The 14,516-nt window shown below is 39.7% G+C and overlaps 1 protein-coding gene across 3 annotated transcripts in view; it reads left to right on the top strand.

Annotated features, from left to right (window-relative positions):
- JADE3 (jade family PHD finger 3) overlaps positions 1 to 14,516 on the top strand; it is a 67,122-nt gene that overhangs the window by 27,361 nt on the left and 25,245 nt on the right. For all 3 annotated transcript variants that reach the window (XM_034074571.1, XM_031051076.2, XM_005151541.3), the window contains exons 2-3: positions 7,040 to 7,099; positions 8,078 to 8,160. In XM_034074571.1, the coding sequence (XP_033930462.1) occupies positions 7,051 to 7,099; positions 8,078 to 8,160 (132 nt within the window). In that variant the 5' untranslated portion in view covers positions 7,040 to 7,050. The remainder of the gene's footprint in view (positions 1 to 7,039; positions 7,100 to 8,077; positions 8,161 to 14,516) is intronic.

A 14,516-nucleotide genomic window follows, 5' to 3' on the forward strand; every position in this document is an offset into this window, starting at 1 on the left:
TGCAGTAGACCAAACGATGAATCTTCTTTGTAGAAGGGCATGTGAAATGATGTCAGGGTTCCCTTTTGGCCTGTAATCCACCAGTGAATGGGAAAAGGGGTGGGGGGGAATTATACTTGGGATTTCTTCATCATGGTTTTATGATCTATCAATGACTTCAGAATTTAACTATTTCAGGTGATAAATTGTGCTGGAAGATGATACTTTGGGTTCCTCTTGCTAGGTTTTAAATGCACAGTATCCTTGTGGCAGGTGCTAAATTGCCTTATGTAAAAAGGTAGTGTAGAAGGAAAAGAGAGCTGGAGACTAAGTAGTTGCTATTGCACTTCATACGGGCCCATGCTGTTATCCAGATTCCTGTAACGTGTACTTCCTTGCCTACTAACATTATTTTTTTAATTAATGACAAAGGAATTGACTGTTACTGGTAGTGCTGTTTCTAAAAACAATCACATTCCTCCTTTGATTATTGTGTTAACCAAGGCTTAGTATGAAATAGTAGCAAGAAAAGTTTTATTTTGTGGTAGGCCAAGTGCAGTCTTCAGAGAATAAATCAAGCTTTCCTTTTGGGGTGAGAGGAGAGTAGGATAGATGTGGTCACTTTATTAGGGTTCGTTAGTAGGGGGGGGTATTACTAATCTTAAAATTTTAATTCTCTTTAGAATGAAATAAAGAAACAATGTATTTTTTTCCCCTGAACTTTTCCTGTGAATTGTTTAAGCTTTCAAAACCTTTCAGTGTGGCACCTACTGCCAACTCAAGTTCCGAGTAGGTGTTTTTTTCCAGTTTATATAGTTCTTTTGTGAGATTGGATAGGATATTAAAAAATAATAATAATAAACCCAAACATGACTGATCTCTCTTCCTCTAGTTATTTGAAAGGTTGTATTAACTCTACTCATATTTCATAATTTCTCTGGCAGTTGACTATGAAATTTGACCTATTTAAATGGTCTTACTGTACTACATTTCCTGGAGACCTTTCAAGATAATTTGCTTCCTAATCTAAATTTAACAGTTACATAAACCACATTTTGGAGACTTGGAAATTTCTGCCTACTGCCTCTGCCATTTTTTTGTATTTTTTTGTATTTTTTAATTTTTTTTTTAATGTAGACAAGCCATATTGGAAAGCTGTAAGTACAGATTTTTTAATCAGAGATTTGCATGTAGCTTGTCAGTTGGTTTGCATACATAGATGCTGTTTTTCTTTTTAATAAGATAAAGAAAGTAGGTTATTTCTTTGTCACACTTGAAAGTTTCCTTAGTGCAGCGGCCAACTCCATTTCTGTCAGTCTATTTTAAAACATGAAGAAATAAAATCTCACAGGTCTAGGTTATATTTGCCTTACAGCTTCTTGAATTTCTTTGTTGCCTTTTCCTTCTGTATAGGTCTTAACAGGTACTGAGCAGTGTATGGATATATTTAACCTTTCTCTGCAACAAACTGAAGCCAGGACTGCTACTCCTTGGAGATACTGTTTTGTTCTGAAAGCTGGGCTGGATTTAAGGATTCATTTTGTACGCTTGTCACTGGTGTCTTGCCTAATATGCTGCGTGAATTCAGACTGTGAGATACCTCATCCTTCTTTGTGCTAACTCTGTTACATTCTTCAGCATATAGTGCATCAGTATCAGAACAAGAGGATAAGCTTAATGGCTTATTTGGTAAATTTAGTTGTTTACTCCGACACAAACTAAAAAGGAAAAATATGTGTTGCTGTTGTTTTTGCAGGTATTTGAGTTTTTATTTTGAATAAGTCTATGAAATTTTGTTAACTGCTGTTTACATATGCTGCTTGACTGATTTTTTTTTGAGTAATGCATGCTAACTGGCCCTTCAGAAAGGGGAAGTGCCATAAGTCAGTGCAACTCAAGTTTTCCCTAGGGAGAGGAGAATGGTGGTAGAGGCAAGTGTTCTTGTTCGCTTCAGCAGTGACTGCATTGTAAAGCAAAAAGGAGCAAACATAATTTAGAAATCGTTAATTACAAAACGTAACCCTTGGGATTCTGTGATCTCCCCCAGATTTTTGGTACAGAGTGTTTCATTTTTTTGTCAGATTCTTGCATGTGCTGGCTGATCTGTTGATTACTGTTAAATTGGGATCCATGTTCTGTTTCAGCCAGGTGAGTGCAAGGCAAGATAGTGTTTTCCTGGCTTTCAACGAAAGTGCAGTGATATGTTGGATCCAGTACCGATTTTGGCTCCAGGGCAAAATTCCCAGTATGGGCATCAGCCTTCCTTAAGCCAGGGAGATGGTGGCAGCATAATGTTGCTGCTTGTGGCTGAGGAGAGTGTGTTTCCTGGAGTTATTCTTAGTTGAACACCTGAACAGTTCAGGGCATTTTGACCTGCGTTTGGGTATTTAGGTGACAGCAGGGAATGAGGCTGATTTTTCCTCTTTAAGTTGTGGGTTTTATCTTTAGTAGCTGTGAACACATCAGGGGTATGGCCATGGCTTTTGACAAGTCAGAAACGGGACAGGTGTGGAATATGGTTCAAGTTTAAGAACTGCTTTGGTAATTGATATTAAAAATGACAGCAGAAAATGTTCCACTGCAGTAATTGCCTGGAGGATTGAATATCTTTTTGCTTGTGACATGGTGATTTTGTAATGTCACTTCTGCATTTTAATTTTCATTTAAAAGGTCCCTCAAGGTGAGCATCTTTAGAACTTGGATATGTTGTCATACAAATGAGAGATCAGCTGTTAGTCCCTCTGTGGATTTAAGAAGTGGAGAGGTGGGGGGAGAAGCTTAGATCAAGTCATGTTATGTTCTTAATGATTGTTTTTAAGTTAATCTGTGCCTGACTATAATGCTTGAGCACATTTCAAATCCTCAGCCACAGCACCTCTGCTTAAGTTTTAAGGTAGTGGAATCATTACTCAGTGCCTGGGAAATGAGGCTTTTCTTGGGGCTTTTTTGGGGGGTTGGAGCCACTTACAGTTTTTGCTCTGCAGCGTTTCTTTGTTAAGTTGCTTTATGCTCCTTATTTATCTTAGCTTGTACATTGGAACTACTGTAGAGTTTAAATGCTAAAACTAATTTCTCAAAATTCAGATAAAAAGTTCAACATGCACATTTGCAAAATATCTGTATGAAGAAAGCTGAAATGGAAGGTGGCTGATGATTTTAGTTGTTTGTGGTCCAGCATTTCCATCAGACTGCTAATGATAGTTCATCTTATCTTTTTTTTTTTTCCTTTATAAACAGCATCTATTTGAGGCTGGTTTTTAAATTTATACTTTAACAATTCTGTGGAAAAAATATTTTTAATCTGTTCTAAAAGTTCACTAAATATTTCATTTTGTGTGTAAAACTAAGACTGTTTTTGACTCTCTTGGTTTGCCATTCCTACTCTGAAGTAGGAAAAGGGCAATTGTAATCTCGTTAGTTTATTTATTACCTTTCTATTAAACTTGATGCATATGTTGAAAAAACATTGATTGTGCTCCTTTATTCTAGACTTCATTTCACCATAGTTTGCATGGGTGAAGTTAGAAAAGGGGCAGAGCTAGGACATCTGAGGGATTCTACCTACTTGTGTGGGATTTTTGGTTCTGCTTGTTTGGGCTTTTGGTATGTGTGGATTGCCCTTTCTTTCTACATTTAACCCTTTCAGGGATACTTGTATGTGTGTGTTTATTTTATTTTTGTTTAAGCTCTTCACAGTGTGTTGCAAGTGATAACACTAAATGTGATGGAAGACATAGGAACTTTGGCACAGGGTTGCCTGCAGCCTTGCTCTGGATAGTATCATCATCTGAAGCTGAGGGACAAAACTGGAAGGTGCTGGACTTCTTTGCGGGGAATTGGGCTGAAGCTGGGAGAGGCTGATATAAGTTTCCATGCTGTGGAGTCTGGCTTTGCATCTCCTGTCTTTCTGAACAGAGCAGCTGCTGATTCTCCTGCATTCTGCAAAGGCAGCTGAAGGAGTGAGGTGGCATTTTTACCACAAAATGGGTGTTACTTTGGGACCCTTCAGTGATGGCTGGGGAAGTGGTATCATTGTTAGTGAGCCTTTTTGATGAGCAGTCACTGTGCTTTGGGGTGGAAGTAAGCTGGAACTTGTGTGCCAATCATAGTGTATGCAAAGGTATGGCAAAGGAGTCTCCTACCTACTAAAACCAGAAGTGAAGTCACCTGCAGAGGTGGTCCTGTTGAATGATGCTGAGTCTGTTGTTACTCCTGCATCATGTGGGGGTATATGGCTAGTGTTGGTAGCTTTAAATAATCTCTCTTAGTGCATGCAGCACACACCTGTGATTTGTTGTAGTTCTGTAGCTCTTATTGACTGTTGTGGTTAATACTGCTGAAAAAAATCGGGCAGGACTCCAGCGTTACTACTATTTGGGGCTTTTACCCTGAGTGCCTGCTTTCACTGTTTCTGTCTATGACAGAGGTGTAAATCTCTTGCCTCAGCTCCTGCAAATCCAATTCTGCAATACAGCTTTTTAATTTTGTTTAATTGGTTTGGTTTGGGTTTGTTTTTCCTCCTAGAAAGTTGTTTGCAGAGGTGTGCTTTCTGTTCCAAAGTTTTTGTTACACTTGCCATTTCTGTGTAAGTTGTCTTTGAAGTAGCCCTCACCTCTCAGCTTCTCCTAGTTGCCCAGGCAAAAATCCAGGCTTCTTCCGTGTTTTTTCCTGCAGTTGTCTGTCTCAGCCTCGTGTTTGACCCTACTTTAGTTGAATGCACATGTTGTGTGCTCTGCAGATAGCTGTCTTTAGTACAGAGTGAAAAGGTTTTATTGCTGCATGTTTATATAGACTGTAAGAGATGAGAATCGCCTGCCATAAGCTTTCAGCACCTTTTAACAACTGCTCAAAAATTCATCCGAACATAAAACCAAAGCAAGCAGCAAGCACTTGAATTTCTTGCTAAGAAATGGAAGTGAGGAATACTGCTTGGCACACATAGATGTGTCTTTTCATCGACTCCCAAGGTCTTGTAACATGCCCGATGGTCTGTAAGCCAGGGCACTTCGAACTGAAAGACTGCCAACAGAGGTGTTGCACAGGCAGAATCTGCTGCATTTTAGGGAGTCTTGTATGCTCCAGGGGGCTGGGTTTGGCTGCTTTAGCACAAGCTCTCAAATAGGCAATGCCATTTTATTTGCTCTTGATTGAAGTCGGTGCCTTTAAACTTCATGACTTGGCAAGATGACAGTGTCCTTCTAGCCCTCACCTCACTAACCAGAAGATAACTCCAAGTCTGCTGCCCCCAAAACATGCACAAAGACAAGCTTTTCTGGCTCAAGCACCTTTTACCTGTCAAACAGCTTTTGCTAAGAGATTCATGGAAGTTTCTTCATCTGGCTGGTGCTTGCAGAAGCCACCTGACCCTGCTAGCTAGAAGTTAAGACCTGTGTTGTTTTGTGTGCTTTGGTTTTGATGCTTCTCTTCTGTTGGACGCTGGGCTTTGTATGCAGGATGGCTGCCTTGCCTCCCCCAGGCTGTTTTGAGCTGGGAGAAGGTGAATTAATGTGAAATAAATTGTTATGCAAAGGCAGTTTATAGCTTAAGTGATATAAATGACACCTTTTGATGTCCTGCCCTGTTGATCACTGTGTCCATCTGTCCTCCACCTAGGTTGAATACCTGACTCAGAAGTTCTGTATCTGACTGCTTGCAAACTGCACATGTTGCTTCCTTTTTTGACTCCCAGGAGTGTGGGGCAATGTCTTTATATAACAGATAGCTCAAAAGGATTGTTTTAAACTTTTAGTGATTGATTACTGCGTTTAGATTCAATAAACTCCCTTAAATAGGAGTGAAAATTTCCACCAAATTAAACACACCTGCTGCAGACAACTCAATTGCAAATCAAAGTCTTGGAACAGGCTTCTCTTACCTGGAAATTTTGTTTAACCCGTGTTCTTTGGATAATCTCAAGACCTATTGTACAGTAACTACCATGGAGGGTTTATCAAATGGGGGCACTTAGCTGTGTTGCTGTTTTTAAATGCATGTGGTTTTGTTTAAGAAATGAAGCTGCTTATGTTTCAGGTGTGGGCAAGCCTGCATTCTAATAGTGCAGGCATTTCAGGTTCAGCTGTCTGTAACCTACTTGTGCCTAGCTTCTGCTTTGTTCTTTTTGCAGAATCATTTTTTACTTCTTTAATGATTTCCTCATTCAGTCCATTACAAAGATCAGAGCAATTTCCATTTACTGTTATTAACTGTAAACTGTTACTGGCTCTTATTTAAGAAATGTAGCATTGGATGTTATAGAACAGCAAAGTCTGGTAAGAATGCTTATGGATTTCTATTGGCACTTGTTTAGAGCCTGTAACTGATCACTGTTTTGACCTTTATTAAGTAGAGGCCCAGAGTTTTTTTCTTACATGTACTCTGTATGTGTTACATGTTGAAAAATCAGTTTCAAAAAGCTTAATACCTTTTTTAATGGGACCATGGAAAGGATACCCTCCACCACTTCTCAAACTTCTGAAAACCGCATTTCATGTGAACTAAGTGGTAGCCAGATGATTTAAACGGCATCAGTCACTATCTTCTGTGATTGTCCTTATTTAAAATGTGCCTTTTGTTTTTCATGGATGCCTTTGTTTTTTTGCTGGCTTGTGTTTGTGTTGGGTTATTTTTAAGGTGAGCTGTATTTCTAAATCGTTGCCTTGCTGTGTGCATCCACCTTATTTCCTGGCCTCCACCCATCTCTCAGCTAGCGACTGCCACCATGGCAACTCTTCCTCTGGCTGAACAGATGGGACATTGAGTCTTCTCCAGGAGCGGAGCACTGCTCACACCCTGCTGGGAATCATGCGGGTTGCAATTCTTGCTGCAGAATTCAGAGCAAGCTCTGGCCAGCAGAGGCGTGCTGGTTTTGAGGGTGCTTGGTTTCACAAATCATACTGTGGTTGAAGAATTGCTTGTAGAAATAAAACATAGTGCCTTACTATATCTGTGCCTGAAAGCTCTTCAGAGGAGCTTTGTCTTTAGTGAGAGGAGCTTGGCCTCAGCCAGCACCTGGTGATTTTTCTAGTAGAATGGTTGCCATCAACTTTTCTTTTCTCTTTAGGATGCGTCAGGATGAAACGCCACAGGCATCTAAGCACCAGTGACAGTTCAGACAATGAGAGTAAGTAATACCTACTAGTTTTTCTTTGGTCTGTCACCCCCTTGTGGTTTCCTTCCGTGGTTTGAGGGCAAACTGTTTCACCCCTTAAAATTAGGAAAAAAAAAGCTTCTTGATTTCTTTTTTGCATTCTGTGGTTTTTGATGTTCTGATTGCTGTTCCAGGAGGAAAATGAGGTGAATGATCCTGTAAACCTAGGGGAAGTTTTGAGTCTACTTAGAATGTGAAGAGAAACTTGCGTGTCTTTACTTTTCAATGTTGGCGAAATGAAATCTGTTGTTCAAGAGAAAAATTTATTGTCTGGGGTCCTATTTTATAATTACTGTTTTTTAAAAGGAGTTCTGTTGTCTCTTGTTATGCAGGAGCCTCAACTTTAAAATGACTGGGGGTGGCAAGCTATTTGAGCATTGGTACATTAGAGTATATTTAAGACACAGACTTACAATAAGTATATTGATAGTTATCTTCCATTACGCTGGTCCTTGATCTATTCCACTTCGGTCTGTTGTACAACTTAGGATAGTTAAATTTTAAATGTTCCGTGGCACACATTAGCCTGAGGTTGCTGAGGAAGGTGGGGACACCTTCCACTAGAGCAGGTTGCCTTCCCCACCCCCAACCTCTCCCCCTGCCTTTTGTTTTCCAGGACTTGCAAACTCTGTCCTCAGTTTTACTCCTTCTTCCACTTTGTTAGAAAGAAAGCAAAGGAAAGTGGTCTGCCTTGCCTGTTTCTGTTTACTCCTGCTTGCATCAGGCAGATCAGTATGTACCCATAAACTGTGTGCTATGGCTTTACAAAGGAGTGGAACAGGAGGAGCTGTAATTAAGCCTACAGACTGCCTAAGAGTTTTTTTGCCCACGTCTTGTCAAAAATTTGTGATAATTCAGGAGATTGGAGCGCCTTGTGTCTTACTGAAAAATTAAATGAATTGAAATGAGCTATAATGGTCCTTTATTTTTTTTCCTTTTTCTTTTTAACAGGTCCTTCCACTTCCTTTTCATCTTGTTCTAAATACAGGAGCAAGTCAAAAACACCAGCAAATGAACAAAAGAAACCTGCTGAGGTAAGAACCAGTGTTAAAGATTGGTTGCTGGTAATTTTTTGTCATGTAGTTTTAATGTTTCTAAGCCTTGAAATTGTGAGCTTTGAACTAGTGCCAGTGAGTCCTTTTGTCACCTGTCAAATTCTTTCTGAAACTCTGTTTTCCCCACTGTGTATTATGGAAGCTCTGGAGTTTGATGTCCCAGAATGACTTTGGGCATTTGCCGACAGTATCATGTAATTCTTTCTTCCCCTGAAATGTAGTCTTATTTTTAAATTGGAAAAACTGGGATGGTTTTAGGACTTGAGAGCATGCCATAGAAAAGTGGTTTGTGTGTATGGGAAGGATACTTTCTTTCTGCTTTAGGATAAAGCAGTGGGCCACTTAAGTGGGCAGGATATGTATAAGGAGTGCTTACTCATCTTCTGTTACTTCCTCACTTTTGGCTTTTTACCTTCAACAAAGCTTTCCTTTTTTTTTTTTTTTTCATTCTGCTGTCCCCACAATTAGGACCTCTACACCTACTGCCATTGTCACTAGATCTGTATCCACCAATTGAATAAACTGGCCTATATGCACAGTCCAGTGCTCAAATCCATCCTGTCAGCCATTCCACCAGTAGCCCTTGTGCGGGAGGATTTGTAGGCTGCCTTCTCCAGATTTGATGCTTGCTTTCTTAAGGGATGAAGTCAGATAACTGCTGCAAATGGGAGAAATGTTTTTCTTTCCCTTGCTGTCGTATTCCCTCCAGCTGAGTCCTTCAGCATTTTAGTATGAACTGAACTACAAAACCCACTTTGCACCTCAACAACTTGAAGCTAAGATTTATTTTCCAGAAGTAATTTTCTGTACTATACCAGTAGCTTTTTACCTGCTTGGATACTACTGTGAGAGATTGCACGAACTAGAATGGATTGTGCTCATACAGCAGAGCTGTTTGGCAGACATACTTCATGCTTCTCTTTTAAATGCTGCTAACCAGATGAATTTGGTTTGGTTAAGAGCAAGGTAAATGTTGCAGGACATGTTTTTTCTTTAGAAGCTTAATTTTTATCACAAGTTAATTGAATAAAACTCGCAGATTCTTTTCTAGAAGAGAATCTTTTAGGAAGGTTTCCATAAAAGGAAAATTTGCCATAACTAGCTACATAGTGTCTTATTTACAGCCATCAAGAAGGTTAAGAAGAGTTTACTATACTTTTAACCTCTAAAATGTTGGTCTGAGGGTAATGGTTCTGTGAAAATTTTAATCTTAAAACAGCTCATGGCTACTGAGGTCTTGTAGTTATTGCTGATGTCTGCCTTGGCAATAGATTTGTCACTAGCTGAGCTAGTAACTAGTCGCTAGTAACTAGGACAAATGGGAACTGAAACACACATACCCTGCCAGGCTTGTTGTGTCAAATACACCTCAGTACCTAATCCCTTACCAGTCCCTTGTTTCTTTGCAGCCATCCAGCTTTACTTTTGTGTCTCTTCTTGGTGATTGTCCTGTTAAAGTTTTCTTTGCATTTGTTCCATGCTGTCATTATGGTGTGTGTGTACATTATAAGTAATTACGAAGATTTAGTCCATGTGTATAGCATACAAGTATTCTGTTTGTGTAACTTCTAGGAATTAAAATGAGCAGTATTTTCAGTTCCTCCTCTTGAGATATTCTTTACCGCTTTCTACCAATTTCAACACAGAACCTTGAACCCTTTACTGCTTGAAAATATGAAACTTTGAACAACAAAATCTGGAATATACAGTTTGAATTAAAAAGTGTATTTTGTAACACAATCTTTCCAGTAATACTGACATCTTTTTATCTTCTGTCATTTAAGATCCCACTCCTGGGAATAAAAGAAGGAAAAAAAAAAAAGGAGAGAAATCTGAACCCTTAGAATATGTTCTCTTTTGAAGGAGTGTCTCAAGTATAGCATTTAAAAGAATGCTGTATTTCTGGGGTGGGGGAAGGAAACCAAGTCCCCTGGGAAAAGGGAATGAAAGGGAAAGTGGCAGTAATAATCTCTACTGTTTGTGCATAAACTCTTGACTGTCCTTCCAGTTTTCCTTTCCTTTTGCTTCCTTCTGCTGGAAGCAAGCACTTCTTGCAAATCCTTGAAAAGCACACGCTGGGAGAGTGTATTACATGAAGTGCTGTTGTCTGCAAAGCCTTGAAATTGATTATTTATGCACCAAGTGGTGACAAGGGTGTAAAGCAAAGACTGAAAAGAGACCCCACCACCCACCCTTCCAGAAATCATGTTGTAATCCCACAAGTTTTTTGTAGCAATAGCTGTCTAATAACTATCAGATAGAAATTTAAAATTTCAGGCTGACAGGATCCCTTTAGCAAGGGCTCTCTTTAACAAGTTGGCATTCCTCTGGTTTTGTTCACCTCTGCTTGCCAGGCAGCAGGCTGTTTCTTGAGTTAGTGATGCAGAAAATCTAGAAGGTCAAAGCTATAAATAGCTGTTTGGGAATATTTTTGCTCATGGTCTTCATATATTGATTTTTCTTTCATGCCAGTAAGCCTGGCTTTCTCAATTAGATTGCATGTGAATACATAGGATTTTTTTCCACTTCTTTGACTGTCTTCAGCCCAGCCCAAGTACCTGGGTTCTCTTTCCAAATAGAAGCTTGGTTTGGGCCCTGTGACCAACAAGCAAGTTAGTGTATCTGTAGTTTGCTTCACAGGACTTGCCTGTTCATGCCATGGTCCTCTGTGGTCACCTCTAAAAAAAGATGAATAGCTGCAGTTGAGGAGAGCTCTGCCTTGAACTGCCTCCCAGTTGATTCAGTGTTGAGGTTGGTGCAGGATGGCCTCAGTGGAGCCATGGAGAGATTGTCTGGTGTTTCTTCAGGGCAGAAGGGCTCAGTGTCAGAATGCACACATCAGAGTTCATTCCCAGAGCCTGACCCCCAGGGGTTTGCATCAGTGCAAAAGGGATGTTACTGGGTCAGGCCTGGGTCTGCTTACTCCATGTTTCTCCTTGGAGGAGAAGGTGAGAACAAGGCAAGCCTGTGACAACACTTTTTCAGACCCCAGTGTTTTCTCTATGTAATTTCAAGAGTAGGACTGTGACTTTTTCTCTATGCTCCCCTTCTGGATTATTACAATCTATCACAAACTACTGAAATGGTGACTTAAAAGTTCTGCTGTCTGATTGGCTTTAGCATTTACTTTGAATAAATAAATTCTGTTAAGGCTACAGGTACTTCAGTAGTGTAAGTCATAGCAGTTTTTCAGACTTTTATGATGGTGTTGGCTATATGCCATTTGTGGTGTTGGGCCTCAGGGATTTAAACATAGGAGGGGTTTGCAGGCCGGAGCAGTAGGCTGTGTGGGAGTAACAGGGTAGCAGGCATTTGGGTGTCTGGCTCAGCATGAAGCCTGTACTTTGCAGCTTCCTGTCTCTGTGGAAGCTGCAGAAAAAAATGATGGCATTTTTGCAGGGAAAACCTATTAGTTACACTGTCTGTAATGAATGTGGCCATTTATTTTCCCTTAGGCTACTGGGGTCACAAAAGAGCCTAAGAGATGTTTATGACACTTGCCACTCAAGCTTCTACATGCATAAAAATATATGTATATATATTTTAGCCCCTTCTCTTTTTGAAACTGTAAAGGAGTTAAGTTAGCATTGTGCTTTTTTTTTAACCTTCCCATAAAAGATGGCAGTATTTTACCTTTTTTTACGAATAGGCTTTTGAATCTCTCAGCAATAGTAGTTTTTAATCCCTCATTGCTGATAGCGACAGCTGTGTTATCATGTGAAATATGGCTTGTCTTCTACAAGTAAATGGTCTGCTTTCATTACTTGGGTATGTGAAACTTTCTTTAGTGGCATTTAACTGCCACATAAATCGTAGGTCTTGATCCTGAAGAGCACCCTGTAAGACTAGAGGCTTGGCAGAAAATGGATTCTTCTTGCAGTTTGAAAGTGGTTGGTTTTGTTCTATGTATGAATAGACAATGTGGTTAAATTATATTGCTCTGCATGCACCATGCATAATAGAAGAGGGGGCTGTTACCTTTATGCTCATGCTACCTCAGAAAATTCTGAATTAACTTGGACATCTGCGCAGGCTTCTCAAGACCTCTGGCAAACATGACTTATGCATTTCAATGAGTGGCTTTTTAGCCTGCTTAGGATTTAAAAAAAATAAAAATATACATATTTACAATACTTCTGCGTATGTCAGAGGTGCAACCTCACTGGTTATTTTTATGCTTTCAGATATTCTCAGGCTATTTGGTCTCTTTAGCAAGAGGTGACCCGAATACATAAGTGCATGGAAGAGCTTGCTTATGAAAAGGCTGGCCTATTTTACCTTTGGAAGTGCATGAGCAGGTGTAAGAGTAAAGCGTGAATGGTCTGGAAACCGCAGAGCTAGAGCTTCAGTCATGCCTGTCCTTGTGGTGGAAGAACTGTGGAGAAAAGCTGGGAGGGGGTGGGGGGTGGTGAATGAGGCCAAAAGTTAGGAAATCTGTAGCAATTAAAAGGATATGCTTTTCCATGCATCATGTAATTAGACTGTGGAGCTCATCTGCTACAGGAAGTTGTTGAGACTGAGAATTAAACAAGATTAAAAAAGAAATGGGGCAGATGATAATGAGCACAGATTTTTCTAAATATCTGTATAAATTAATACCACTTAAAACAAATTGATTATTCGGATTAATCCCAAAATCTGAAGCTTATGTCTGATGAGCAACCAGAAGGAAACTTGACGTGTTCTTGCACATTCTTCTGGCTCATGAGATACTGTCAGAGACATGATGTTAGGTAGGGTTGATTTAGTATCCAATTTCCTGGCTTTTCCTATACATGCTTGTAAAACAGCCTGGGAAGATTCATGGCTACTTAACAGACAAGTACAGCATTTCGTTTGTTTGCGTCCTGGATAATCCATAAAAATGGTTTTAGGGAGTAGGGGTTCCACATTAGGATTTACTGCAGTGTGTGTCCAAAGTGTGTGGCTGTTTTGAGAACTACAGATTTTATGCTACTCCTGTCTGTCTCAGCTTTTTTTAACATTGACTTTTTCAGTTCAGTCAGTATACATGCCTGGAACTGTACCTTCACTTCCATGTTAATATTATGTTGTTTGTTTTGCCTACTACCAAAAAACTACTAACCGAACAAGAAAGATCTTGTTTCAGATCTTCAGGCTCCTCTGTGGTAAGCTATCTTTATTCAGAAACTTCATGCCCAGATTGCAATGTATTAATGAGAAAAATTCTGCTTCTCCATGATGATTCTATCAAATTTTGTCCTTAAAACTTCCTCCTCTATAAATGGGCAGTCTTTTGCACATGCTCTGAAACATCTATACAAATCTTAAACTATGTTCAGATACTATGTGTCTGTTTACATTTGTAATGGTTCATATTACAATTTGGCTTTTGTTTCATTATTTATGAGGTAATTTTAGGTGTAAATTGTTTTATAAGTATAATAAATTCTGTTGAGGGTGTTGTACTTGAGAGCTACAATAGGAAAGGAAGCTGTAATACTTATGGGAATAAAAAAGTTACTAGATCCTTTCAAAGTTGAGTAAAAAAAGCTTATTTGACCCCAAAGATGATGAAAAAATGTGTAATTTACCACTGTTTGGCACCTGGCATTTCCAAATTGGCCTTTGCAATAGGTTGTAAAGGAGACCAGAAATAAAAAAAAAAATAACTAGCTGTTTCAGCTATCTCTGGTTAGAGAGGATGTTCCATGTGGTTTTCCATAAAAGATTCCTGAGGGTATGCTCTTGTCGGGGGTGCAGGATGAGACATAGTAGTTCTCTCTTGCCTTTTAAAAATCTTGGTTCTGTTTCTGGAGCAGTCTTCTGACTGCCTAAGCAGTGGGCACAAGGAACAGAAGCTAGGTGCCGCTGTCATGCTTGGGGCTTTGTTGGGTACAGGGAAAGCCTTAGGGCTGAAGAAATTAGATGCAATCCAGCAGAAACCCCACTTGGATTGTAACAACAGAGCAGTTAACCCATAATGTACTTAACACTGAGGTGCTGTTCCCATTCATGGACCTGTGACAAGCAGCTTACCCTTGGGGGTTTGTAAGTACCCAAAAGCTCAGCGTGTCAAAAGAAGAAACACCAGTTTTATTCTTTTTTATTATTATTTTCCCCCCATTTATTTTCCCTTATACATGCATTTGGGCAAGATAAGGTGAGCAATGGCATCACTCGGCTTCAGTGGTAACTTGCAGAGGGGTCTTGGAAAAGGTATTTAACTTGTTTGTTTGTTTGTTCTTTGGTTTTTCACTTCAGTTTTAGGTTTGCAATGGTCATGAACAATGGTGCCTGACAGTCTGTGCAGATCTGATGTTTGAATTGTTCAGTGAAGATGGGGCACATAGAAGGCTATTGTAGTGTGGAGA

Source organism: Melopsittacus undulatus, chromosome 2, assembly GCF_012275295.1.
Source record: "Melopsittacus undulatus isolate bMelUnd1 chromosome 2, bMelUnd1.mat.Z, whole genome shotgun sequence".
NCBI classification, from domain to species: Eukaryota; Metazoa; Chordata; class Aves; order Psittaciformes; family Psittaculidae; genus Melopsittacus; species Melopsittacus undulatus.